This window comes from Telmatherina bonti, assembly GCF_933228915.1.
Source record: "Telmatherina bonti genome assembly, chromosome: 15".
Classification (NCBI taxonomy): Eukaryota; Metazoa; Chordata; class Actinopteri; order Atheriniformes; family Telmatherinidae; genus Telmatherina; species Telmatherina bonti.
Window position 1 is genome coordinate 26,867,143 of NC_136613.1, and position 25,640 is coordinate 26,892,782.

General features: G+C 38.5%; 1 protein-coding gene across 1 annotated transcript in view; it reads right to left on the reverse strand.

Annotated features, from left to right (window-relative positions):
• lrp1bb (low density lipoprotein receptor-related protein 1Bb) overlaps positions 1-25,640 on the reverse strand; it is a gene marked incomplete at both ends in the record, with an annotated part of 313,004 nt that overhangs the window by 70,452 nt on the left and 216,912 nt on the right. The window contains 13 exons of the mRNA XM_079254397.1: positions 288-413; positions 2,137-2,329; positions 6,306-6,510; positions 8,937-9,126; positions 14,835-15,206; positions 16,273-16,397; positions 16,989-17,140; positions 17,266-17,392; positions 18,988-19,117; positions 19,409-19,543; positions 23,874-24,005; positions 24,166-24,291; positions 24,374-24,514. Of these exons, the coding sequence (XP_079110523.1) occupies positions 288-413; positions 2,137-2,329; positions 6,306-6,510; positions 8,937-9,126; positions 14,835-15,206; positions 16,273-16,397; positions 16,989-17,140; positions 17,266-17,392; positions 18,988-19,117; positions 19,409-19,543; positions 23,874-24,005; positions 24,166-24,291; positions 24,374-24,514 (2,154 nt within the window). The remainder of the gene's footprint in view (positions 1-287; positions 414-2,136; positions 2,330-6,305; positions 6,511-8,936; positions 9,127-14,834; positions 15,207-16,272; positions 16,398-16,988; positions 17,141-17,265; positions 17,393-18,987; positions 19,118-19,408; positions 19,544-23,873; positions 24,006-24,165; positions 24,292-24,373; positions 24,515-25,640) is intronic.

Genomic DNA, 25,640 nt, shown 5'->3' on the forward strand with positions numbered 1-25,640 from the left:
CAGAAACTCCTCTTCCCTTTTCCGGCTGAGGAGCACAGCCTCAGACTAAGATAGGTTCCATTTTTGCTACGAAAAGACCTTAAAATGTATGGCACAGAGATCACAGACATTTCAGGAAGACCTCAGGAAATCATGTCAACATGTGAGGAAAAGAGCATAAAATGTCTCCTTTGAAGTAGCGTCTCTGCAAGGGATGCCATTAAGAATCGATATGTTATTCTAGCAATGTTTAAAAGGTTAGCTATCCATGGCCTCGGCGTGATTAAATCTGAGGCGTCTCAACTTACAGACACATCTGTTGTCATCTAGCAGCACGCGTTCTCCACGGCAAGAACAATTGACCCTGCCGTGTGGGGTCAAGAGACAGAGGTCACCGCAGCCTCCGTTCATGTGCCGACATGGGGACAGCTCGCCTTCAATGACAAAAAGGAGCTAGTTAGACAAGTGGGGACAGGAACAACCTGAACGAAAGCGCAGTCTCTTTTGGATATGTATGAGTCTTTCAATATATTCCTGAAGTTATCTTCTGAGGGGGAAAAAAAAGTGACTCATTATTCAGCCTGACAGGCTTCAGCCTGTTTCATCTATTAGAACCGTTATATGGCTGAGTGATATTCAAAATGAATTTCATCCCCTTTATCATATGTAGTAAAAAAAAATATCTTAGAAAGCTAAAACAGAATCTGGATTAGCTGGAAAATCATTGGAAATATTTTTTTCGCCCCAAATCACTGCTAAATCATGCAATGCCTTTTTAATCGCAGCACCTGACAGCAAACTCAACTCGTTTTGTCAATAAGTAAAACAACCTGCCAGCCGGGTTCAGACAGAGAAAAAAATGCAAATGGAGTTTTAAATCATGAAATAAGATAAAACATTAAGACTTCTGAGAGCATCTACCTGCCCTACAGCAATGAAGGTTTTATTCACAAGCACCTAAAAACATTAATCTGCTCTGCAGCTCAGGTAACCTGATTGTGTGATTATTTATAGTCAGGATATTCATGACAAGGAAATACAATTAGGAAGTAAAGACAAAAACGGATAAACTAATATTCATGTCCTTCATTTCTGATCATTGCATGTGATACTGGAGACTAGCAGCTGTGCCCATTCAGGTTGCAGGATGCAATTATTCCCCATAACAAGATAAACAAGGAAACGAGTTGCTCTTGGCATCTGAGTCCGACCGGTGGGATGTGCTTAAGCCCACATCCCTTTGTCCTACTTGGAAATTAAACTTTATACGACACTTAAGAGACTCCCTCTACAACATAAGCTACTTTTTTTTTATTAATTACCACTGAGGCTTAAGTTTCCGGCCATTCTAAATAAGACCACTTTCATTTATCAACCCGCAGTTTTCTTTTTTTTTTTTTTGCATCAAATAAAAAAAAAAGTTTTCTTAAACATGGTACAATTAGTTGCTAACCAGCTGGAATATCTTTGCAAACTATTCCAGTTTCTCCTTCTTATTACAAAATATATGTATTTTTATTAACTCTGTATTTCTTTTTTCTGTGAAACATATAATTATATTACAAAGTTTTTTATGCTTACCTTACATGTAACATATATTTAAACTAACTTTCATAAGGGGTTTTCCTGTGTTTTACATTCTTACAACACATGGCGTAATCTATTTTAACAATATGTGTCTGTTTTAAGATAATATATAGCAGCCAGGTGCTGCTAGTTAAATGCTCACTATCAGTGTGAGATCTTCCATAAAAACACAAGTGTTAATACAGTGTGAAGGAGGAAAGACATCAGCAATAATGTCTGAAAATCATCTTCAGAAAGAAGCAGAGTCAGAAGGAAAACAGGTTGAGATTGTTCCACTGTTACAGATTGATACCATCATACACAAACTCATACTTCAGTTTACTCTGGCTAATGGTTGTACTTTGTTTGAACCGCTCTCCTTTACTGATTTGCCTCAGCCTCTGTGAAATAAATAAGGGTATGCTCTAATTTGTTTCTGTGTTTTTCATCTGAAGTTGCATTTGCCTCATTTAATGACCTACTAAAGAAAGATAGTTCCTAATTTCTGATACATAAAACCACAGAATGAACTTCCTGTTTTACATGTCTGTAACTACAAGTGTTGTCATGGATATTTGCTCATATACTCACAGTTATTGGTATCCTTGGCAACAGCTATGATTCCCATTGGCTGATGGGGTATATCTGCCCGAAGCACCTTGGTGTCACCACCTGTGTACTTGTTTGATCGCAGCACAGCTCTGCGGGCCCAGTCTGACCAGTAGATGAAATCTGCATAGATGGCAAGTCCATAGAAGTTTCCAGGTCCAGATTTAACTATGACCTAAACATAGTGGAAGAGAGAGCTGCAGTCAGGTCACAGGCAAAGTGACGGAACTGAAACAGATGTCATACCATTCCCTTTATTATTTCTATAACACAGGTTTTTTTGTAGTGTAATCTAATTATGTTTACATCCATTCATGAATCACTCATGAGCATCTTTTCAAGATCAAACTTGAGAGCAACCTGACATAATTCTGAACACATCCTGAGGAATAAATGAGGAGAATAATGTTTCCACTCATTAATCAACAAATCACCCCTGCCGCCAACGTGACTGCTTAACCCAGATGTTGGGGGAGTAAATGACAGTGCCATTGGCAGTGAGGCAAGAATCCATCAGATGCCTCCTTCTGGGACTCTCTGGGCTTGTGTGGAGGATCAGGGACACCAACAGCTCTGTAGTCTCAGCCATTAGTGGGACAGGCTTGTAAGCGACATCACATTAGCCCAGTGCCATACTGGAATTAATAGGACAGGTGTTGATTAAAGGAGCCCAGCATGTAGAAGCAACAACTGGCCATCATGCGAGTGAGAGACAGAGAGCGGCAGAAAGGTGAGCACCAGATGGGGAGGGACAGAACATATTGATAGGAAATTAGATCTGGGGGAAAAAAAGCTGGTTTACAGCCTGCAACACATTAGAGTCATGTTTCCGAACTTGTGTTTTTCTTAAATGGGAAAATATTTCATAGTGAGTTGCCAGTCGCTTGGTTCAGTTGGGTTTAAATGTGATATTTGGATTAATAAATGGATATCCTATTACATTAAAGAGCTTCTGTTTACAAGACAAAAGACAGCTTCCCAAAGGCAGCGCCATTGAGTCAAATTACAGCCGCATGTCCATTTATGTGCTTTCCTGATACCAAAAAAAAAAAAAAAAAAGAAGGATCTTCCCCCCCAGGCAAAACTGCTGACATCTACCCCCTATCATTTACTATACTGCTGTCTGTGGAGCACAGGCTTTATTAATGACAGGGGTCTTCACTCTCAAAATGGCATGGAGACAGCAGCCATGCAACAGCTCTCCCCCATAAACACACGGTCAACATATAATGATGCTGCTGCAGTCCTGAGGAGTAGCAGCACACTAAAAGTTCATACTGCCACAGAGGTCATCTTTTATCTTTTTTTTTTCCTATAAAGTCAGCTTGTTTACTTCTGAACTAAAATCCTGCTGTCACTGTAATTTGCTTTGTGAAATAAACTCAGTTAGAAGACATTAAACAATGTCTGTTTACAATGTACAATGCCCGACGATGCGCCTCAAGCTTCTCTCTCCACGTTAAGCTCGTTGTCCTCCATGGATGCGTTTGCGTAAGACTTCCGCAACTGTGGTTTGGTTGCAGACAGACGTCGACAGTCAGCTTTCTGTTTAATTTACACATTTTAATTGGAATGGAGATTTTGCACCCACAGCAGTCTCACTACAAATCCTTCATTAGCAGCACTACTCAGTGGCAAGGCCAAGTGGGGCCTCAGAGGTGAAGACTTTTTGAGCCTAGTGACCCAGCTCATCAAACATATGGGTAAGTAATTGAGATGGGCCAAGGTGCTGAGCTCCACAGGTCATATCAAGCAAAGACTAGAACCCATAGCAAAAGAAGTCCACGTTGCACTGTAATCCTCTCAGTACCCTGGACACAACTGTTTGGTATGTCATGCATAATGCATGAAACTGTTATGGACATAACGTGAACTCCCCTCATTGACTTGTATTTACTTTGGTGAGAATGGACTTTAATGCTTACAGAAAGTATCTGTGGCATCAGAGATTAAATAACAAAACTTCCAGGACAAAACATTAAACAAAGTAAAAATATGTGCCTTAAGCAAAGTGCAGTTTTGCATTTTATGAACAGTTAAGTCTGGCACACCTTCAGCGCTCTTAACCCTCTGGGGACCAAGGGTATTTTAGAGAAATAAACCTGACTTTGTTTTAGTTTAAATGCTAATAAACACCATCTTTAAATGCCCCATAATGTCCTATACCTTGTTTTGTTTTGTTTTATTTTGAATTGAAATATCATAAACTGCTATGTAAATGAGGCTCCTTTGCTTGAAATAAAGAGTACTATAATTTCAAAGCACGAGTTAAGGTACTGAAGGGGACTGAAGCACTGCAGCTTTCCAAAATCACTGCCAGCTGCACACACTGTATCTGTTACCAAGTTATACATCTGTTATGACGCTGTCATGTCGTTTATGTTGAAATAAACTATTTGAGTAATGCAAATGTTTGTTTGAGCAATTATGCATGGTATGCGTGCGTAAAAGCTGTTGTTTTCATAATTTATCGGCCTTGTAAATACAGAAGGTAGCTATCCAACTGCTAATGACACCAATGTATAGTGATTGACTCTGTTTGGAGGCGTTTCCTGAGGCATCATCGGCTCTGATTGGACAAACATGTGTCATGCGCCAAAGACAAAGGCTCTGATTGGAACACCTATTTTGACACAACACTGTATCACCTGTGAATGGGCTACAGTGATGCTGGAACTACTGTCTGAAAGCCCGGAGTCTCCCGATTCAGAGGGGAAAAAAGTAAGTTTCTATCTTTTATGGTTCGACAACTATGCTCGATTAAACACAACATGGTCCCTGGCATCGCCGACGATGCCGGCGTCCCCAGAGTGTTAAATACAGAAAGATAACAGAAGTGTAAGCAAAAGCAGGAACAATGTTGTAATAAATGGGAAGTTTTATATGTTGTCAGACAATAGAAACAAGGCAGTTCGAATAAACTTGTTGAGTGGAAGTTTCAAAAACTACAGTTTTCTATGTGAACTTAACTTTAAACATCATGAAAACTATACATAAGCTATGAGAAGAAAAGGAGAACAGAAATGCAACAAACTGGATCATCCTGTGGAGTGTCATTCATTTGGTAGTGACAGAAGAAATTAAAGACTGTTGTTCCCCTCTCCAGAAGAATCTGATATTTAAAGATCATTTCGAGATGTTTTAACAATCTGCAGTCACAGAGGAAACCATAGTAACATGGTAACATCTTAAAGGGTCTTTCACATTTTCTAATGTTAGTTGCTTATTAGGCCAAAGCACTAAAGAAGACTGGATTTTATCATATTAACCCTATTCTATGATGGTGGCTTTTCTTGTTTTTGTTGTTTGTGTGTGTCTGGATATAAATTAGGATTCATTATTATCAGTGATGGAACAAATAATGTTAGAGTATTATTAGTTACTTATGAGAAATGTGTTCCAATCAACAAATAATCAATAAAGGATTTTACTTTCACCTGTTGAAAGAAGACGTGGCATAATCATTTCTAGTCATTCAGTTCTTAATTTTGGATAACCAAACATAATTTTGGAATTATGTTTGGTTCAAAAACTTTGAACCAAACATAATTCCAAACAGATTGTAATTATTTCAGAACAAAGGAGAGCGTCCTCCTGAGAGCAAGAGGATTAGGAGGAAGTGTCCTCTGTTTGCTTGAATTCCTGAGGCTTGTTGAGCAGTGGGAGAGAGGATGATGGTGACTTTGGAACAAACACGTTTCAGTCCATGTGCAGTCAAATTTGTGTTTGACAGTCATGATGTTGTATTTTTTTTATTATTATTAATTACGATCTTTTCATATTATCTTCTTTTATTCTCATAGTTTTAAACTGGTCCATCTGGAATTGTCTTCCTCTGTCATTTTACATTACATGAATTAATTTCAGACAGCCAACTGCAGAATGCGTCCTATTTTCATTAGAATATAATTACTTTTGATCCTGTTGATACACTGCTAATGTTACTGATCCACATTAGGGATCTTAGAATTAAAATCTCTTCATCATGCTCAGTGGGGAACAAAGGTTTAAAACGATACTAAACTGGGATGGTTGAAGAAATAAGCTCATTATGCTCCAGGGAAGTAGGAGCTTCCTAACTTAGTTAGAAAAGATTGCTTTAAGGCTGCAGCTAAGACCTTCTGTGTGGGGATCATTGTTTTCATACTTACATATCTGCTGGAGCCGTCATAGTCGCATCGCTCAATCTTGCCAAGGGTTCCATCAGAAAAGTAGAGCTTCTCTGCTTTGTGATCAATTGTCAGTCCATTGGGTGTCAAGATGTCGGAACTGATGACAATCCTCATGTTCTTGCCAGCTAAGGTGGACCTCATGATGCTGGGCCTCTGCTCATTCCAATTTGTCCAAAACATCAGGCTTTATATGAAAAAAAGAAAACCAAACAAAAAAAAAACAAAAACAGTCAAAACAAACATTTAAATGCCAGCGAGCGCGTTACAGCACTTCCTTTCACAGTGTATAAAGAGCAAGTGGCCTTGGCTTATTGTGTAGCTGTCAACAGACACTTCCCCATCTCAACAGAGGAGCTACATCACCTCAGTAATTCTACAGTCACACCACCTCAGCATCGCAAGTACAGAACAAATATGTGTCATCTGCAACTGAATCAGTGATCACAAATAATGCCTTTTTTATATGAGCAGCAATGCTCACAAGTGCACCAGTGGATTCTGAGCCAAACAGGCGAAACATACACAAGTAAATGGGAAGAGTGTTTATCTCTGAATTACATTTCGGCTTGTTTATGTGGTAATTTTAGTAGATGATCAACATCCTTACTGGTTTCCGTTCTTTACCCCAAAGGAACTTATAGATGAAAATTTAACTCTGTTCCCATTAAATAAAAAAGATTATCATCACAGGTGAGATAAAAGTCTCGCAGCTCATTCGTCTATCTGTGAAGATGAGAAAAGGATAATGGTGGCCATAAATAACAAGACTCGTATCGCTATTTTGTAGGGTCTTTTAAATAAAATAATAATAATAATAATAATAAAAAAGAGGGCTACATTTTAAAACCTCAACAGGAAAGACAAATAAAAAAAATTTGAACAAAAATCATACATTTTAATGATAAAAATAAATGAAATAAAGCAAACGCAAAAAAAAAAAAAAAAAAAAAAAAAAAACAACCTCCATCTCATCCAACCTTAGACTCACATTTCATTTTGTAATGAAGTCATGGAGGTCCACTTAAGTACAATAATAAAGATTAAGGTCAGAAGTCAGGACCAGGAGCTATTAAATAATCACTCTAGTTTAAATTCTAATTATCAGACTGTGATTCTGGAGTGGGTTGGATATGGCGCCAAGCTGCCAACCAAGGATCGTGTGAGGTCGAGAAATTAATTGAGCTCGTGTAACAGGAGAAGCAGGACACTCACCTTTCACAGACTGTTAGTAAAATGTCTATGTTCATAAAAATATGACCTAACTTAATAGAAATAGAGATGTGTTATTAGTTTTAACAATATAAAAAAAACTTTTCTGAATTGGCTAACAATTGTTACCTTTTTCATTTGTTAAGTTATACAAGTTAGACTGAAGGACATCCTCCTCGAGCTTTCTGCTCAATTATTTGCCTTAATCTGCTCATACAGTCTTAAAGCATCATATAAACCATGAGAATCCAGGATTTTGTCTTGATAAGACATAATACTTGATTTTCTGCATTCCTTCTGTGTCCTTGTTTGTGCTTCAAGCTTGTCCATTTTCTAAGCTAGCTCCTAACCCGCATGCTTCTCATTTCCTTTTCAACTTGTGCGAATTGGTGTGTTATTTTTAGTATTATCGGTTTTTTTATCAATTGACCAAGAGACCATGATCAGATGATCCAGGTAGTAAACAACTTTTATGTTGTCAGATGCCCAATGTTGAGCACAATGAAAGTGGACAATCCATTTCAATGGGAAAATCTCCAAACCAGTATGAAAAAAAAAAATTCCAAAAAATTAATTGACAGTGGATTGTCTAAGAAAAACAGTCAACTGTACTTAGAAAATTAAGTTTAACAGACCAAGTGCAAATTTCCAAGTGCAGATTTGTATTAATCTATAACATAACAATCAATGTATGGTACAATTATTAATCGTGTTATCTGCTGTAGAAATCCTTTAAAAACCAACATTACAACAAAATATAAAAAAATAATGGATGATAAAATAGATGGTGAATTAGCATTAAACTAGAAGTAGAAAAGGTTAAAAGCAGGATCAGAACTCACTTAATGTTTCAGCAGTTTTTCTTCCACTGTTTTAACTTTAGTAGGCAGACAATCTGAGGATTGTCTGAGAGGTTAACACAGAGCATATCTTGGCAGCATATCAACAATACAGTCCATAAATAGATTTACAGACATCTTAAAATTTGTCCTGTAACCAATAGGCCACAGGATGGGTTTTCGAACAGCTGTAATGTCACTTTTTTTTATATGTTGGCAAAAATTGTGTTAGAGTTCATCATTTATGATATCTACATGAAAATGTGAAAATGGCACATTATACTCATAATTCTCTGCAAGTTTTTGAAACCAAAACAAACTTTATGTGTTTTTGTTACTATTTAGAAACATAACATAACTCTTGTATTTAGTTTTTTCTTTTCTGTATTCCCTTTAACGACAAAATGGATGTTTAACCATTTTTTTCTATATGTTGACTCATGGAACAAAAGGCCACCGTTTCTTCCAGCAGTTTTAGTCCTTAGTGGTATGCTGAAAGGTTAAGATGTGTATTTTGAGACAGGAGGCCCCAGCACAAAGACCACAAAGATGAGCTACTTACTTTTGACACTCGTCCAGGGCCAGAACATGTGGGTGGTCTTCTTCTGAAAGAGTGACCACAGCCTGCCTGGGAAAGGCACCAACTCGTTTCTGGTCTACAGTTTGCCTTGTGATGGTGGATGTGGTGGAACTGGTCCAGTACAAGGTGTCCCAGGCTCTGTGGTAAGCCAATCCCTCCACTGAACCCACATCTAAAAGACATGATGAACCACTCCAATTAAGAGATCTAATTCTGACACAATGAATTAATTCATTTTAAAAATCCTGAAGGACACTTGTCAGAGGCAGAGTCAGTATATCTCAGACTCCTGGTCTATCTCCTGGTCACCCCAGGACTGTGTACTTTCTCCCTTGTATTCTCCCTGAGATTTTTTTTTTATTTATTCTCAGCTGCATGTTAGGACACCTGTCTGTCAAACTCCTGAAGTTTGCTGATGACAACTCCCTCTTTGCCATTATTTCTGATGGGAGTAAGTCATCCTACAAGAATGAGCCAGACTGGCTGGTGTCTTGGTGCAGCATGAACAACTTGGAACTCCAAACCATTAGACATTGGAGGTAATAGTGGACTTCAATCAGGACCCAGCCTCTTTCATTCCTTTTATCATCTGCAACAATTCGGTGACCTCTGCAGAGTCCTTCCCCTTCATGGGCACCACCATCACCAAGCACCTCAAGTGGGAACAGAACATCAGCTCTCCCCCTTCCAAGAAGGCTCAAAAGAACCTGTACTTTCAGAACATCAGAAAAGGTTTCATCTGCCATCATTAAATTCATCTTCACATCCTCAGTATTGGTATAGTTTGCTGCAGGTATGGTCAGGGGCAAGGCCAAGCTGCAGCGTGCTATCCACTCTGCTGAGACACAGTTAGCTGTGTGTAGAAACTACATTTATAGGATATGGAGACATGCAGTCGATCCCTTTCCACTGTGACACAGACCTTCCCCTCTGGGAAAAGGTACTGCCCCATCACTGTCAGGACCTCATGCCACAAGAGCAGTTTCTTATTTGCAAATATCCTTTTATTTCTTTGTCTGTTTGCACTTTTTACCGTTTTTGCACCTGACAAAACTAATTCCTTTTCATTGTAAAGGCCCTTGACTGTACCTGGCAATAAAGCCTTTCTTACTGTGACTGTGTTTAAGGTGAAATGACCTGTAAAATGGTCAGTGGCAGTCTTAAAGAAGAGCAGATCAAGTTCTTGAACACTACAGAAAGTTACCTCAAGTGTTTCCTTTGTCATATCCTTTAGTAGCTAAATGTAAGTAAGATACAATGATTTTTTTCTTTTCTGCTTTTATTTCTTTCTTGGTTTTGTTCAACACCCATGGGGAGTGTCGCAGAAATTTCATGTTCTGACTTAGATGTTGATTATTTTATAATCCTTAGTATACTCATTTCTGATGACTTTGTGCGCTTCTGAATAGGTCATGATGAACTGAGGCTTGACGTACTGTAAGGGGGGGGGTTAAAAGTATTTTTTGGTGTAGAACCTGGGAGAGCGTTTCAGACTTCTGATGTCAGACTTCTGAACCGCTTCTCCAAATTGCATTTTGTATTGTCTTGTTCTTTCTTATTTCTTGTTCAATAAACTTTGTAACACTTTTTACTTCAGAACCAGACTCCTTGTCATTGACAGACTTTTTTTTTTCCACAACAGGGGCATTGAGTTGTCATCCATGTGTAACTTAGGGCACTTTCTGTCACCACACACAGTTTCATTTTGATTACATGTTTAATGGTTGCAAAAAACTGAGACCCTGTCTTCGTTCGGCAAGAGAACATACCCTGGAAATTCAAATATATGAACTTAGTAAGTGACAAGGAATGTGTTTGTAACAAAAAAAAGTATGAGGGAAGATGAGGGAAAACTAAATTTGAAACTGGGCGGAAGCCATTTATCTGTATTGAGCTCTTTCAGTACAGCTGTAATTTATATCTGCCACCGTCACTTTCATCTGCAGCGATTCAACTAAAAAAATATCCAATTCATGAATTGAGCTAAAACAATGGTGACTTTACGTGCAACGGGTGGCAGGCACAATTTGTGCTTGAAAAGTGACTGTGCTTCATTGATGACTGACAGGGAAATTACTTCATGGATCACTACGCCGGATGGACAGCTATTTGTAGATGCAACAGTCAGTCAGGAACAGTGTGTCTTTTCAAGGTAAGCCAATTTCCTAAACACAGAAAAGAAAAGGCTATAGCGGCCTCTTATGAAACTGCAAGGATGTGACTGGCAGGACAGAAGTCTGCAGAGAGATGAAATCACTCACAGATCATTTTTCCAGATTCATATCTGATTCCATCTTGCCAACCATTTCCAAGCTGGATTTATAGACATATAGATTATAGCTGGATCTATGACATATAACATTTATGGTTTCTGTTATACAGATGAATAAATGTGGAGCAGAGTGGCATGACTAACTCCATTCCTGAGTTGCCATAGATATAGAAATGCTCCATAATGAAGCATCTGTGAATAGTTATGACATTGCTTCATCGTAATGTTCTGGAAGAGGAATATGAGATTGGTTGTTTAAAACAGAAAATTTTGGTGCATAGGAAAATATTAAAATCATGCAAAAACAATTGATAGCAATAGGACTGCTAGAGAGTTGAAGAATCCCCTAAATCTAATGAAGGAAAACACGTTTTTCCTAGAAAGAATAATTACATTTAGTTTATTCTAACAGCACACATACCAAATGAAACCTCTCACTCAAGCACACAGGCAGGGCAGTCAGATAACATTTTGTCAAATAATAAAAAAAAAACAAAAAAAAAACCAATGTTCAAGCTGCAAGAAGTCTAGACGAACCATGTTTTTATGTGAATTTGTTTACATTTACGAGAGTGTAAAAATATCTGTTTATTGTTTAATAAAATTATCTTTCATTGGAGAAACAGATTTTACAAGACCAGATGATTCACTTCTAGATTCAGGAGAAAAATCAACATTTTTAGTGTCAAGAAAGAAAAAGAAAAGATTAACTGTGACGTTTTAAGGGTCTTTATTCATCCTGTGTCCAACAATTTGCAAATCTGATCCTGCCTCATCCCCAGTTTCACACCCATGTTCATGTACCGATGCAGCTTCCAATTTGTCGAAACGCTGAACATGTGGCCGGTGTTAGATAATTTGGCTGTAACCCTGTATCTAAAAACTCATAAAACACACTCTAGAATACTTAAGACTGCCTGAGTCAGCCCACAACTAATTAATAGTTTGTAATAAAAGCCGTCTGGCAGCTTGGAGTTTCTCACAAATTGTTGGCCACGCAAGGGAGTAATTAATGGGGGACACAGAGTTTAATTAGGGAAATATGGATGATTAACATCTTCACCTTTCCTCAATGACGGGGTACTGGGAGAAAGTTTTAGAAGAAACAAGAGGGCCTTTTTGTTTTTTTATACCGTGAGTGGCTGGAAGCTACCTAAAGCGGCTGATCCCATCGAAAGCAGTTTGGACCAGATGGATGCACCACTTTGAATGAACACCAACCACTCCCATGCATTACTGCTGCATACCCTGCCACACTTATATAGAAAGTGTTCAAACAAATGAGGCAGTTTGTCTCTCAAAATAATCTGGAATTGAAATGCGATATGGACTTACATATGATATCGTTGGATCGCTTTCACTTTACATTTCACAAGTGCTGAAGTGTGAAGGACACTTGCGCTCCTCACAGATGGTTCTCGATAACGCCTGTTCATTTCTCGAAGACAAATAAATGAGCAGAAAGCTCCCTCCACGGGAATGTGGAGGATGGGATGGGGGTTGGGCGAGAGCGAAGCAGTAACACTGCCAGAGTCCCAGTGTGTGTGTGTGTGTGTGTGCGTGTGTGTGTGTATGTGTGTGTGTGGGAAGGTGCTGAGGTCTGCTCCCTGTGGTAAATTCCCAGAATGGCAGAGGATGCAAGCCGCGTAGAGCAGACACGTTTGCTGTTCTTCTGACTCCAGTCATGCTTATCAGCACAGGACTGACTGAGCTTCGGTGAGTAAGAGAGAGGGATTGGTTCTCATTCAATTTGAGGCAATCAGGAAGCAGGAAGCTTTCCAACACAGGTTCCATACGTTGCAGACTAGGAATTAAATGGTCTTTGAAAGGAGTGAAAGGATGAAAAAAAATGGAGTGGCGTGAGGAGTATTGCTCTTGATTCTAACCGAGACAGATGCACCTAATGGTATGTGAATAGCAACAAGGTTAAGCTTTCAGTAAAACTGCAGAACATGTCAGCAACTGGTCAGCTACCGGCCAGACTCGCACTTCACGACCTGTTACACACGACCTGGATCAGTTTTATTTGAGGGATTTATGTTAAATAAGCAGCTGTCTGCACAAAGTAATCGTGAGACACGAATGCTTCAGGTTTATGCAGATCAGTTGTCTTGTCCTCCTGATTGGTGTGGAAAAGATCATAGAGGCTGCGTGACACCTTTCCTCTGTCAGAATTAGATTTGCTCATGCACAAATCTAATTTTTTCAAATCTATCAACACAGTTACTGGATTATTAAAAGTCTACGTGCATCATCCACAGCACAGTCTTTAACCAATCATTCAGCGCTAAGCAGTTCTTAATGTGCAGACCGAAGAGTTGGCAAAATGTCATACAGTTCTACTACAGATTAAAAAGTCTGGTGGCATTTCACGTGTCCACACACACACATGTTTTCAGCATATGAACATTATTCATGAGGAATTAAGTCTGGTTTGATGGATGTTCACATGCACTTGAGTGTTTTCTCTGCATATGCAGTCTTAAGGATGTGGAAAATGTAGGCTGTGATGATAAACCAGCCTTTAGCACTGTGTGCTTAGACAGCACAAACTCTTAGCTAGGTGTCAACAGCTCCAGGTTAAAGATAAATAATTAATAGTCACACGTAAAATTGTCTTTTTATTCTCTTCATCAATATGTTAAATAAATTTAAAGAAAGAAATTGTTGTCTGTATTTATTATGACAATAAATGAGTTTCATCGCAGCTTAGGATACCTTGACAGCTCAGCCTACAGGACAAGGAGAAAATCTCTGAGTCATATGACAATTGATAATATGATATTTCAGACAAAAAAAGAAAAAAGTTGTAATCGATTTCTTCTTTTTTTTGTTTGGAGCACAAAATTGCAAAACAAATAATGATTTCTCTGTCTTTTCAGTTTGATTTAGGAAATAAATGTAGGGGAAAAAAAAGGGTTTTTTTCTACATTCTACTTTTTAAAAAGGAGTTTTTGTAAACAAAACTCAAGATGTGGAAGAGAGAGCTTCCAGAACAAAAAAAAAAAAGAACAACTACTCAAGGCAAGTAAATGTACAGAAATTAGAGCATGTCTTCTAATGGCAGACATGTTATCTGGATAGCTGTAAACATGCCAAACAACATTCATTCATTCATTTTCCTAACCGCTTCGTCCGATAAAGGGTTGCGGGGAAGCTGGAGCCTATCCCAGCAGTCTTTGGGCGAAAGGGGAATGGACAGCCCACCAGTTCATCTCAGGGCCACACAGAGACAAACAACCTCTCACACGCACTTCTATGAGCAATTTAGAGTAACCAATAAACTTAACATACATATCTTTGGACGGTGGGAGGAAGCCAGAGTACGTGAAGAGAACCCACGCATACACAGGGAGAACATGCAAACTCCACACAGAAAGGCCAAGCCTCACTCCAGCCGAGGATTGAACCAGCAACCTTCTTGCAGTGAGGCCACAGTGCTAACCACCATGCCACCGGCAAAATTATGGACACAATCATGCTGATAATACGAAACTTCTGAAATTCAGCTGATCCTACATGGGTCCATAAACAGCGTTTTTAAACTGTGTTTTCGTGCATAATAAAGAACAGTGTAAGAATATTTTGCCAAAATGAAAAGTACTTACTTTCAGCGACAACAGATCGTCCTGTCCAGTCATCATTAATAATCTGGATATTTCCAAAATGGACGTCGCTAAAAAAGATGCGATTGCTCCCAGCTGTGTTTTGACTGTAGTCAAAAGCCAGAGCGATGACGTTCTTGAAAAACGCAGGATTTTCAAAAGACTGGATTGGCGAGTTGAGGTCACTCTCATCTGAGAGGTGGATGCTTTTCAGTATAGTCCTTTCAGAGAAGAGAAGATAACCTTCGTAGCGTTCGCAGGCAAAGCCGTCGTCTGCCAAACGGCCGTGGGCGCACGAGCAAGTCCGCCGACCGCTGCCCAGGTGGAAGCACAACTGCTGGCAACCCCCGTTACTCCTGGCACAGGGGTTGGTGCCTTCAAAACACAACACATGTTCAGTTACCCGTTCGCCCCAGTCCAAGCTTTGTGCAGTCAGCTTTAATTTGTCTTCACTATTCTCGACAGGTCAAACCCCCCCAAACAAGTCATGCAACCACATATCTAGATGGGGTCTTTATTAACACTAGAACCGCCAAGCGGGGGGTCATTTTTACCTCCTTGGCTCTTCAAACACTTATATCTCTGTTAAAATAAAATCCCTATTTTTCCAAATTCATCACTTTTCCTGAAAGGGGTCCAGTGAAGTTATAGTGAATTTTGGTGAGTGTGTGATCACAACAAAAAGAAACCTGAGCATAAATATCTAGAACCGCCAACGGGGTCATTTCTACCGCCTAATGAAATGCATTGTTTTCCTCTGTCAGATGTTTTACGCGCCACTCCCAGTTGCTTGGTAACGCACGCGTGTTTGACAGCTGTCAAAGAGTGAGTAGGAGGGTTTTATGATCGCTGAATTTGAGAAATGGATAAATACAATCCATATATGAATGCCAACGAGGCTTGGTTATTATTTCAAGAACTGAGTGACGGAGAGCTAGCTCTGGGTAATGGTGGAGGATTCTGACGAGATGGTGGAGGAATCAGTAGCTGGAGAAAGTGATGATCCGTCTCTTTTTACCTGATAAGGAGTCATCTAGCGAGTAAGAGGAGCTGATCACACATCGCCACAATCACACGTCGTGTTTGGATGCGAGTGAATGAAAAGTAAGTTGAAGAGCAGCGTTTATTTATCTTACTGTAAAATTAATTAGAATACTGAAATGTTATTTTGTTATTTAATATACTATGTTTTTTACTGTTTAGCTAGTTGGTTTTTTTTTAAAGTCTCAATTATAACTATTAACATAATAAATGGAATCAAACAACTTCAAAGCATCTTTGCGTTATTTGCGCTGTTGCAGCAGGGGGTGGTTCTCAGCGGTTCTAGGAGTATGTGAATGTTGGCGGTTCTATTGTTAAAGAATGAAAATTTTACAACATGTATAACTACAGTAATAAAAGTCAGAAAAGGAATGGATTAAGCTGTAAAGATAAAACCAACCTTTTTCTCTGCCTCTATTGAAGACAGTCACATCCTTTAGATTAACCCCTAGGCCACTCCTCATGGTTACCGCCTCACTTGTATCGGTTTTAAAACCCCGTCGGATTGAACCATTGGAGTGGGCCCTGAATTACCCCCAGGAGGGGAAAAAAAAAAAAAAAAAAAAGGAACAGGAATCTGGACTAAGTTTCAGAGAAAAGAGTTTTGACTGAGGCAGGGTAAGAAAAAAACACATTTGACATATTGCAAGTAATAATCATTCTATTTTAACAATACCAAATTAAAAATCTCAGACCGCTGTAACTAATTGTGACAACTTCTGTGACAATTTAAATTAAGCTTTTTGTCCACTGTTATGATTTTCTGAAAAGAAAGATGAATGATCATCAAGTCATGCAAAACAAGTTAGATGTGAACAAAAAGTGAAGACTCATGGAATCAACTGTTAATCACCGTTAATCACTAAACCAGTAACTTCACAAAAAGATTTTTAAAGAAAAAAGAAGTTTCATCAGAGGGTTGAGAAAAGATCTGCTTTGCTCGTGACAAAGATTTTTATCAGTATTTACAAAAATAGGTGGTGACTCTCGCTAAGAAGAACTGCTGCTCTTAATATTTTTCACATGGGACCTTTGTCGGGAAAGGTTAATGCAAAGTTTTTCTACAGGCTTCGCAGGCAAGTGCATGTGTGTGCATAGAAGAAAATAATAAATTACCTGTCAGACCAGTAGATGTAAGGTCCAAACACAGCTACTGAGAACAAGTCTACGTTGGCCGCTGACAGTACAATCTCCCGGCTCTCACCTGTTTCAAGGTTGATCCTTTCGATCTTATCTGTGCGAGCGTCGCACCAATATAATGCGTTTTCCTGCAAGGTAATTTCAAAATGCATATCAAAAACTGAGCCTCTGAAGAGCGGTTGTATTACAGCCACAAAAGAAAGCTGAAGTGGTTGAGGCTGAAGGTGATGTTTGTGCATCTCTGTAAGTGTACCTCATGGTCTATGGAAATTCCATTAGGCCACATGATGCCCGAGTTAACAAGAGTAACTTGGTCTGAACCGTCCAGGCGAGAGCGGCCAATGCAGGGGTTTTGGCCCCACTCAGTCCAGAAGAGATACCTGCCCACGATGATAAAACACAAATAAAGGTGAACGCTACAATCCTGAAGAATTTATTAAGAAATCTATTATACAAAAAAAGAAGCAAAACGGTAACCGTTCCTTTTCACAGCTTTTGAAGTATTTCTTTTAACATTGTTTTGAGCAGAGGTGTAACAAAGCCTCCTTGAAGGGAAATTATTCTATCGAAAACCTCACTTAATTTCAAAGGACACTCAGTAATGCAGAACTTATTGATCCTTTTTCCTGAAACCTGTTTTTGTTCTTTTACACAACTTTTGCTTTCTGCATTTCCATTCAGTGAGTAGACAAAACTTGACAATTGTGATAACAGCATGTAGTGATAGTCCCTATGCGTGCCAAGAAAACATCTGCACATGAATACCCCATCACCAGATTGTTGGGAGAAAGCAAGTTGGGTCTATATATTCATGCTGCCGATGCAGAACCAACATGCACCATCTGTGTGGCTCAGCAGGATCAGCTAGTCCTGTTCCTCGCATCACAAAAACTGGACTGAGACCATTTTCTGCTCAGTGCAGTGTAATCACTGTGCTTTCATTTATCAGAGCCCTTTAGCCAGCTATAACCTGCCTTGTCATTCTCTTCTGAACTCTTCTGCTTAGTGCCGTTACATCTGACTTTCATGTTATAATTATTAAAGGCTAAAGAGATAATGAAATAGGTTGAGATCAAATCATTTGATCATCAAATATTGGTATCATATGTGTATCATCAACCTTATATTGCTATATCTTTATTTTATTGTAGCAATATATAACTTTCTTAACTTATAAATATCTGTTTCTGATTCATTTTGATGGCACAGTGACATTTATGATGTGCATTCCTGGAGCTGTGGCTGTCCATCGCCGTCTTCAGGCTGACAGGCCAGACTTTACACCAGCATTTCTCTTTTCTCACACCAGCAATTGGATATCAACACTGGCATTGTTTGATGTGCACCGTAGCTGATTCATTAAAGAAATTATAGAGAAACAAAGGTATAAGAAAAACAGAAAGGTACAGAACAAGGGATGAAACGAGAGTCCACGGCAGACTAACTTTTACTGGCAGGAGGGAGCTCAAAGAAGAGGCAGGATGCAACATGGATGCTGGATGTTGTTAGATGGCTCCTGAATGAAAAATGTCTAACAAAGTTCTGTAGCGTGGCTTTAAAAGTAGTGTTCAGAAATAAGCAGATAAAACAGCATCCTGACTTTATCATATCCAAAAGGCTGAATATTAAACCCAGGCTGCCTGCACCAAGAGTCCGTCTAAACTGACATTTTTCCTCATTATGTTGTTTGATGTGAGCAAAACAGAGGTTTAATCTGCCTGACTGCATGCACTCCAAGTCTGTTACGCAATTGGCCGGTGTACAACCATTCCTGACTGAATAACCGCATGAATAAATAAGTGTTTCCACAGAAGTGCTCCACAGAGGTGTCTGTTGTCAACAAATATTGGTAAATACTGCCTTTACACTACTAGACATTGCTATACGACTAAGAGATGCCGCTGATATAGTAAACAGCGCACTGATACGATGGGAGCACAAACAATGAAAACACATTGAAAATGTCCTGTCCTACCCCTTCTGTGGATGTACAGCAATGGCTCTGGGCTGATCGAGTCCTTCAGATATGACCACAGAGCGATATGCACCATTCAGACGGGAGATTTCTATCAGATTGAAACCATGGTCTGTCCAATACAGATTTCCTGTGTAGAGAGAAGAATAAATACAGCAGAGGTTCATTGATATTCACACACGGAAGACAAACACAAAGTTCCTATCATAAACTATTTGTGCTATGAATGATTTTACATTGTGTATAGAATACCCAGCGAGTCTCCAAAGCTTATTGTTTATTGTCTGTCCAGATCAAAACAAGACCTCCGATCACTGGCATAACTAGAGCTATTGCACCTAAAGTGAGAATTTTCAACAATCAATAGCAACTTGACAGCCTGCGGTAATAACTGCAGGGCTGAGGGAGACACAATACCAACCAGCGATCCAGTCAACGGCGATGCCTTCCACTCGACTGATGCCGGTAGTAATGATGTCTTCCCTCCAGGTCTGATCGCGTTTGGCGCGGGATATTTTGTTTAGCCCCATGTCTGTCCAGTACACTGTGTCATTTCCTGGAAATTACACCATATAATTAATGACAGGGGGAAAATGGGATGATGAAGGCTGCTGCCACAGAAGTATTTATGCGCTCAAACAAAGCAGCTCGTGAAACCACATTTTATAGCAGCATGGTCCATTTCACCAGATGTTGTGTGGAACTGTAAAGCACCAGAGTTCAGAAAATAGCACTTTGTTGACATGCAGTCGGTCTGGACAGGAAAGATGATTCTTGGACATATTTTACAGGGCAGTATATTGCTGTATGCAAAACATGATGTTGGTTAAACTGTTATGAACCTTTTATGATTTTATAGCCCAATAACAGAAGCGCATTAAGTATTTTGCCTTGTTTTAGAGTGCCCTCTCTAAGTGCATCCTCCTGCATCACTCAGTCAGTCTTTTAAACTTTCTGCAGGTTGTTAAAAGGTTAGATAGCGTTATACATTTAATTGTACTATCTTGTTCCTGCTGCCTTCACACCCTGTTAACACAAAGATGACATATGACAGAGCACAGCTGCAGGGCTTTCATCTGTTCTGCTCTGGCAACCTGGCTTCTCTAACAGTATGCAAATGAAATGTGCATGCTATCAGGTGCTGTTCTTGGATGGGTTTAGCACTACATTTGCATGTTCACCTGCCCAAAGTATTAAAGGCTAGGACAATCGTCAATCTTGTCCGTGTGCCTGTCTTATCCTGGATTTAACTTATTTCTTCTTTTCCAAAGGCTGCAGTCACACTTCTGGATCACTGAAGTCTTTTGAATCGCAATCTGATTTTGGGGCTTTTTAGGTAGCTGTTGGATAAGATACTGATTTATGACTTTTTGTACATGCAGTGACCTTTCTTTTCCTGATTTCTTTCAGAAAAAAAAAAAAAAAAGAAAAATCAGCGAAACAAGTCTTAAGTGAAAAAGCCAGACAAGTATATCCCATGATGTTCATTTTTGGAGAGTTGAGATAAATTAATTATTTATTTAATTAACACTAAATATTTCAGATATAATTTGCATTGCTAGCTTAATCCAACTGGTGACTATAGATTAGATGAAAACATCACCGAACTCACTACTATTCATCCTTTGGGCTCCAGGTACTTGGACCAAACAAAATAATTCTTCGGACATTAATTTCACTATGAAACACAGTAATTATCTGAGAAAAACATGATCTCCAAACTTTGGTTGCTCTGCATGTAATTCAGTTTAAAGTTTGGCTTTCTATGTTAAAACGAGTGATTTGGGTTGAGATAAATTTTAGTTTTAGCTATTTCTTTTATAACTTGACCCATCTATTAATATAATTTTGTCTGCAAGGAGCAAATGTGGCATTACAAACATTTTCCACCTGCTGATTTCTCTAAAACATGGATATCTGCAAACTGTAATAATGCCTGTGTGAATATAGTTATTTTTAATCTCCATTAAATACTTTATTTTGCATGTGTTCATATTTCAGTATATTACCTTTGAACAACCCTGTCAGCAAACTATCTATTACAATGTAATAAATGTAATTCATCACTTTTATCATAGATGTTATTGGAAAGAAAGCAGAGAGGTGACAAAGGAGACCACAAGCAGCCCTATGTGACCTACACTTGATACAATGTTTTGTAAGTCTAGACCTCAGGTTTAAATTAGGGTCATTTTATGGAAATGTGAGGAAATAGGTGGAATAGCTGGGTGTAATTCATGTGAGGCTCTCCTACAATATAAACATATTACTCTGTCATTTATGCCACACTTTGCAAGCTAGCATACCATTACTCAAAGATATATGTTAACAAAGTGAAGGAATTTAACAGTGTTTGGTTATAAAGCAATTTTACAAAAGAAAAAGGAAGAACTTCTTTAATGTTGCCATCTTATGAATAAGACATGTTCCTGTTTTCCCAGTTTTGCCATCATGCTCACAATCATCTGGCATTTCTTTACAGATAAAATTTGTCTGACCATTAGGTCTAGAGGCTGGACTTTCCATCACTCATTTCCACAGCTGACAAATAAATTATCTGTTGCTCTCTATTTTTTCACAAGTGTGTTAAGCCAAAACTACATATGTAGTATAAATGACTGTGTGTGTCAAATTGTGTGTGTGTGTGTTTTGGAAATATTTATCTTGCTAAATTATGGTCTTTTTGGGGAAGTGAAAGTTGTCATTTTTCAGATGTGCATTTTGAGGTAGCGTTAGCAGCCAGATGGGAATGGAGGGATTACCATACTAAATAAAAGACACTCTACTACAGCCTTTTACAACCTTTCTGGCCATAAAAACAAAGGATAGTCAGCACAGCAATGATATTACAGTAAAAAAAAACAAAAAAAAAAAAAAAAAACTAAGGGATAAGTAGAAACATCAGCACTGTGTCAACAAAGAAAAAGATAAATGAATGAATAATAATAAAAAAAAAAAAAAACCCAAACTAAGGGATAAGTAGAAACATCAGCACTGTGTCAACAAAGAAAAAGATAAATGAATGAATAATAATAAAAAAAAAAAAACCCAAACTAAGGGATAAGTAGAAACATCAGCACTGTGTCAACAAAGAAAAAGATAAATGAATGAATAATAATAAAAAAAAAATTAAAAAAAAACCAAACTAAGGGATAAGTAGAAACATCAGCACTGTGTCAACAAAGAAAAAGATAAATGAATGAATAATAAAAAAAAAATTAAAAAAAAACAAACTAAGGGATAAGTAGAAACATCAGCACTGTGTCAACAAAGAAAAAGATAAATGAATGAATAATAATTAAAAAAAAAAAAAACAAAAAAAAAAAAAACTAAGGGATAAGTAGAAACACCAGCACTGTGTCAACAAAGAAAAAGATAAATGAATGAATAATAAAAAAAAAAAAAAAAAAAAAATACACAATCTCTGTCTGGGGTTCATCTGGCTGCCTGTGATGTCTGAGAGGCAGTTTGGTATAAAAATGAGTTTTGGTTTTATTCTCTTTTAAATTATTTTAAACCAGTTAAGTCATTAAGTCACAACTAACAGAGACTTTAAATTTAACCTGTAGGCTTCACCAAACCTGCTCGCAGTGCTTGTTCTGCAAGTTGCCATAGTCCAGTTAAGTATAGTTTATAGACATATTACAGAATCATTTGACAGAATTTGATGACAGAATTTCTTGCCATGACGACATGAAATGCAGCTTTGTTTGTGAAACCGGTCCACAGCCAGATTCAATGGTACGATGGGATGATGTGGACTCTGAGGGGCAGGATGGAATTATTCCCTATATTCTTGTGATATAGGAACTGTGACTGGCTCCAAAATGGTATTCTAATAAATAAGGTGCCAGTCAGGCTGCAGTTATAAATCTGTTACTGACACATACTGGGTAGCGCTTGAATCTCAAAACAAGAGTGAATACCAGTAGAATGAAGTACTTTGGCATATGATTCAGGGGTGATTTAGCTGTGTTGGTCATTCCACAGAAACACATTTCTTGAAAATAATACCTTGTGCAAAGCTGACTAATCAGGAGAAATAGCCAGATAAACACAAATTTACTTTTTTTTTTTTTTTTAAATAGCAAGTTGTTAATAGCATCTGAACTGCAAATTAGTTAAATAATAATCTTCCTGCAAATAATATATGGATTTCTGTTTTCCTTTCAGAGTGTGATTAAATTTATGTTAAAAACTTGATAATAAGGATCAGAAGTGGGGTGAAATAGTATTTTGATAGCTAATTCTGCAAAAAGTACTTAGAAACACTCCCCTGAAGTTACAATACGGAGCACAAGGATAAAAAATATCATCTGAACAAACTGACAGGTGTTTACTGTGGCGTTCACTGCTCAACACCGCTGTCACTGCTGATGTAACGCAACAGAAATAACAAGATGGACGGATTCTCTCTGATAACAATATGGAGCGTTCAGAACTGCTGATGAATCGTTCAGGCTGGACCAGGTTACATCTAGCTGTTCCTGATCAGACTCAAAGCATATAAACAAATGTGACCTGTGCTGAGACATTTAATACAGGATTGAATACTGAAAAAAAATCCTATTAACATATAAATGTTAACAAGTGCTAGAAGCTTCTTCCACACTTCTTTCAGGCCACAGACACACTTTTTTTTTCCCAGCTCAACAGAAAGTACGATGATTGTAAGAGATCTAGGAAAATCGTCTTTTTTCAATATAACTTGTAAACATGTATGATTTGAAAGTATTTATTTTGCAGATATTCCTAACATTGAAGGATTTAAATGAGTTTGGTTAAAAAGATATGAGTAGTTCATTCAAAACGATTTTTCAAACGTCAGTAGTTTGAGACTCATCATCAAAAACTGATCAAATGATGAAAATCCCTCTCCATCATACCTGCATGAAAGTCAACTCCCACAGCAAACAGGGTACCCGTGATGGGCATGAGGGCTTCACTGTTGTCATTTGGGTCGAGAGCGATTCCCCGGATCCCCTCGTGGATGGAATACATCAAGAATGAGTCAACACCTAACAGAACGAAGACCATTAACTTGCAAAAGCAGCTGTAGTGGGATTAAATGTAAACACCCTGTTGTGCATGTGTATTATTGATGCGCTTCACATTCATAAGTGATCTGCGACTTATTCTAAAAGTAATGAATGACTGAAAGGACGCAGGAGCTCTTACCCTCACAGGAGGTGCGATCGCTGCGTAGGTTATACCCAACAGTGCAGGAGCAGCTGCGGGTGCTCTCCGAGGTGGGAAAACAGAGCTGTGAGCATCCTCCATTGTTTACCTGGCACAGGTTTCTTCCTGAATATAAAGCACAAGCAACCAAACGGTAAGATGCCAGAAGCAGAAAGAAAGTCTGTGTGATGTAGTTGTACCTGCTCACCTTTCTGACCCTCCCTGTCGTAGACTTTCATATGAACCACCCCGCTTGTCTTGTTTCTCAAGATGGCAAAGTTCCGTCCATCTCTCTTGGTGACCGTTCCCAGCTGTGCTAACTCATCATCAGCCCACCAGAGTTTGCCACCTGCGAACAGCAATGTAATCTTCTTAAAAACCCAACCACTGATGTGGATAATAATACATCTTGTCTGCTTCAATTAGACACATTTGAATCTCACATATGGATTAAAAAAAAAAAAGCCTTTAAAAACACATACAGGGCAAATACCTGCATTTATCACCAGTTTGAAATACAAGTGGTATGCTTTGGATGGAGCTCAAAGCACACCAAGCTGGTACTTGTGCATGAGAAAGTACCTTTATAATGCGTGCATCTCACAATTTTGAATCACATTTCATCTGATGTTTCGGAAAGGCTTTTTGTCCCCTAAAGTCATATGATGAACTCCAACAAAAATAAAATTTTCCATTATAAAGTGAAATGGTCTTGACTGTGATTTTTTTTTAAGCACGTCCACAAACAGACGCCCCTGGTCTGGAGGCAAGTGAGAACATGTACTGCAGTTGTTTTGTGTCATAATGTTTTAATGTCTGCTCTCATGCAGTCTGCCTCCGTGTGACAGAAGACAAAGCCCTCCAGGCTTCTGTAGTGCTGCCACCAGGAGCATAAGTCATGAGTGTGTCTCAGCTAACACGCACATGGACAACAGCCTCTTGACCCACGCACACTATCCACCAGGTACCAGGTTTTATCTCAGGAGAAGTGACAGGAACTCCCAATGTCAAGTTCAAAGTGGAGAGGAGTTGTTACTAAATAAATATTATGTATGTATATATGTATTGTTTTAGTCCTTCCAGAAGTGAACAAACTAAGTGAGCCATGAGCAATTCGGTGGAAAGGCAAATTCAGTATTTGATGTTTTTTCTGTGACAGTTGTTCAAAAGCAAAGGAAGAGAACAAACCAAAACTTCAAATTAATAAAAGAAATGACAACATAAAAACCTCCAAAATACAAAAACAACACAGAAAAACATATGTTCATATTATTCACATTTTGGGACCGTTACTTAATATTCAACTGATATACAAGGATTGAGGAGCGTTACTGAGTAAACAAAGCAGAAGTCGCAACCGTTCTCTAAGTGACTCCTTGTTTTAATGTAGTGTCATTTACAAGTAGATTTATTTTTATGTTTTGCTCTAATTCATTCATTCTGAGCAGCATTGTTCCAGCACACAACCTGCTGCT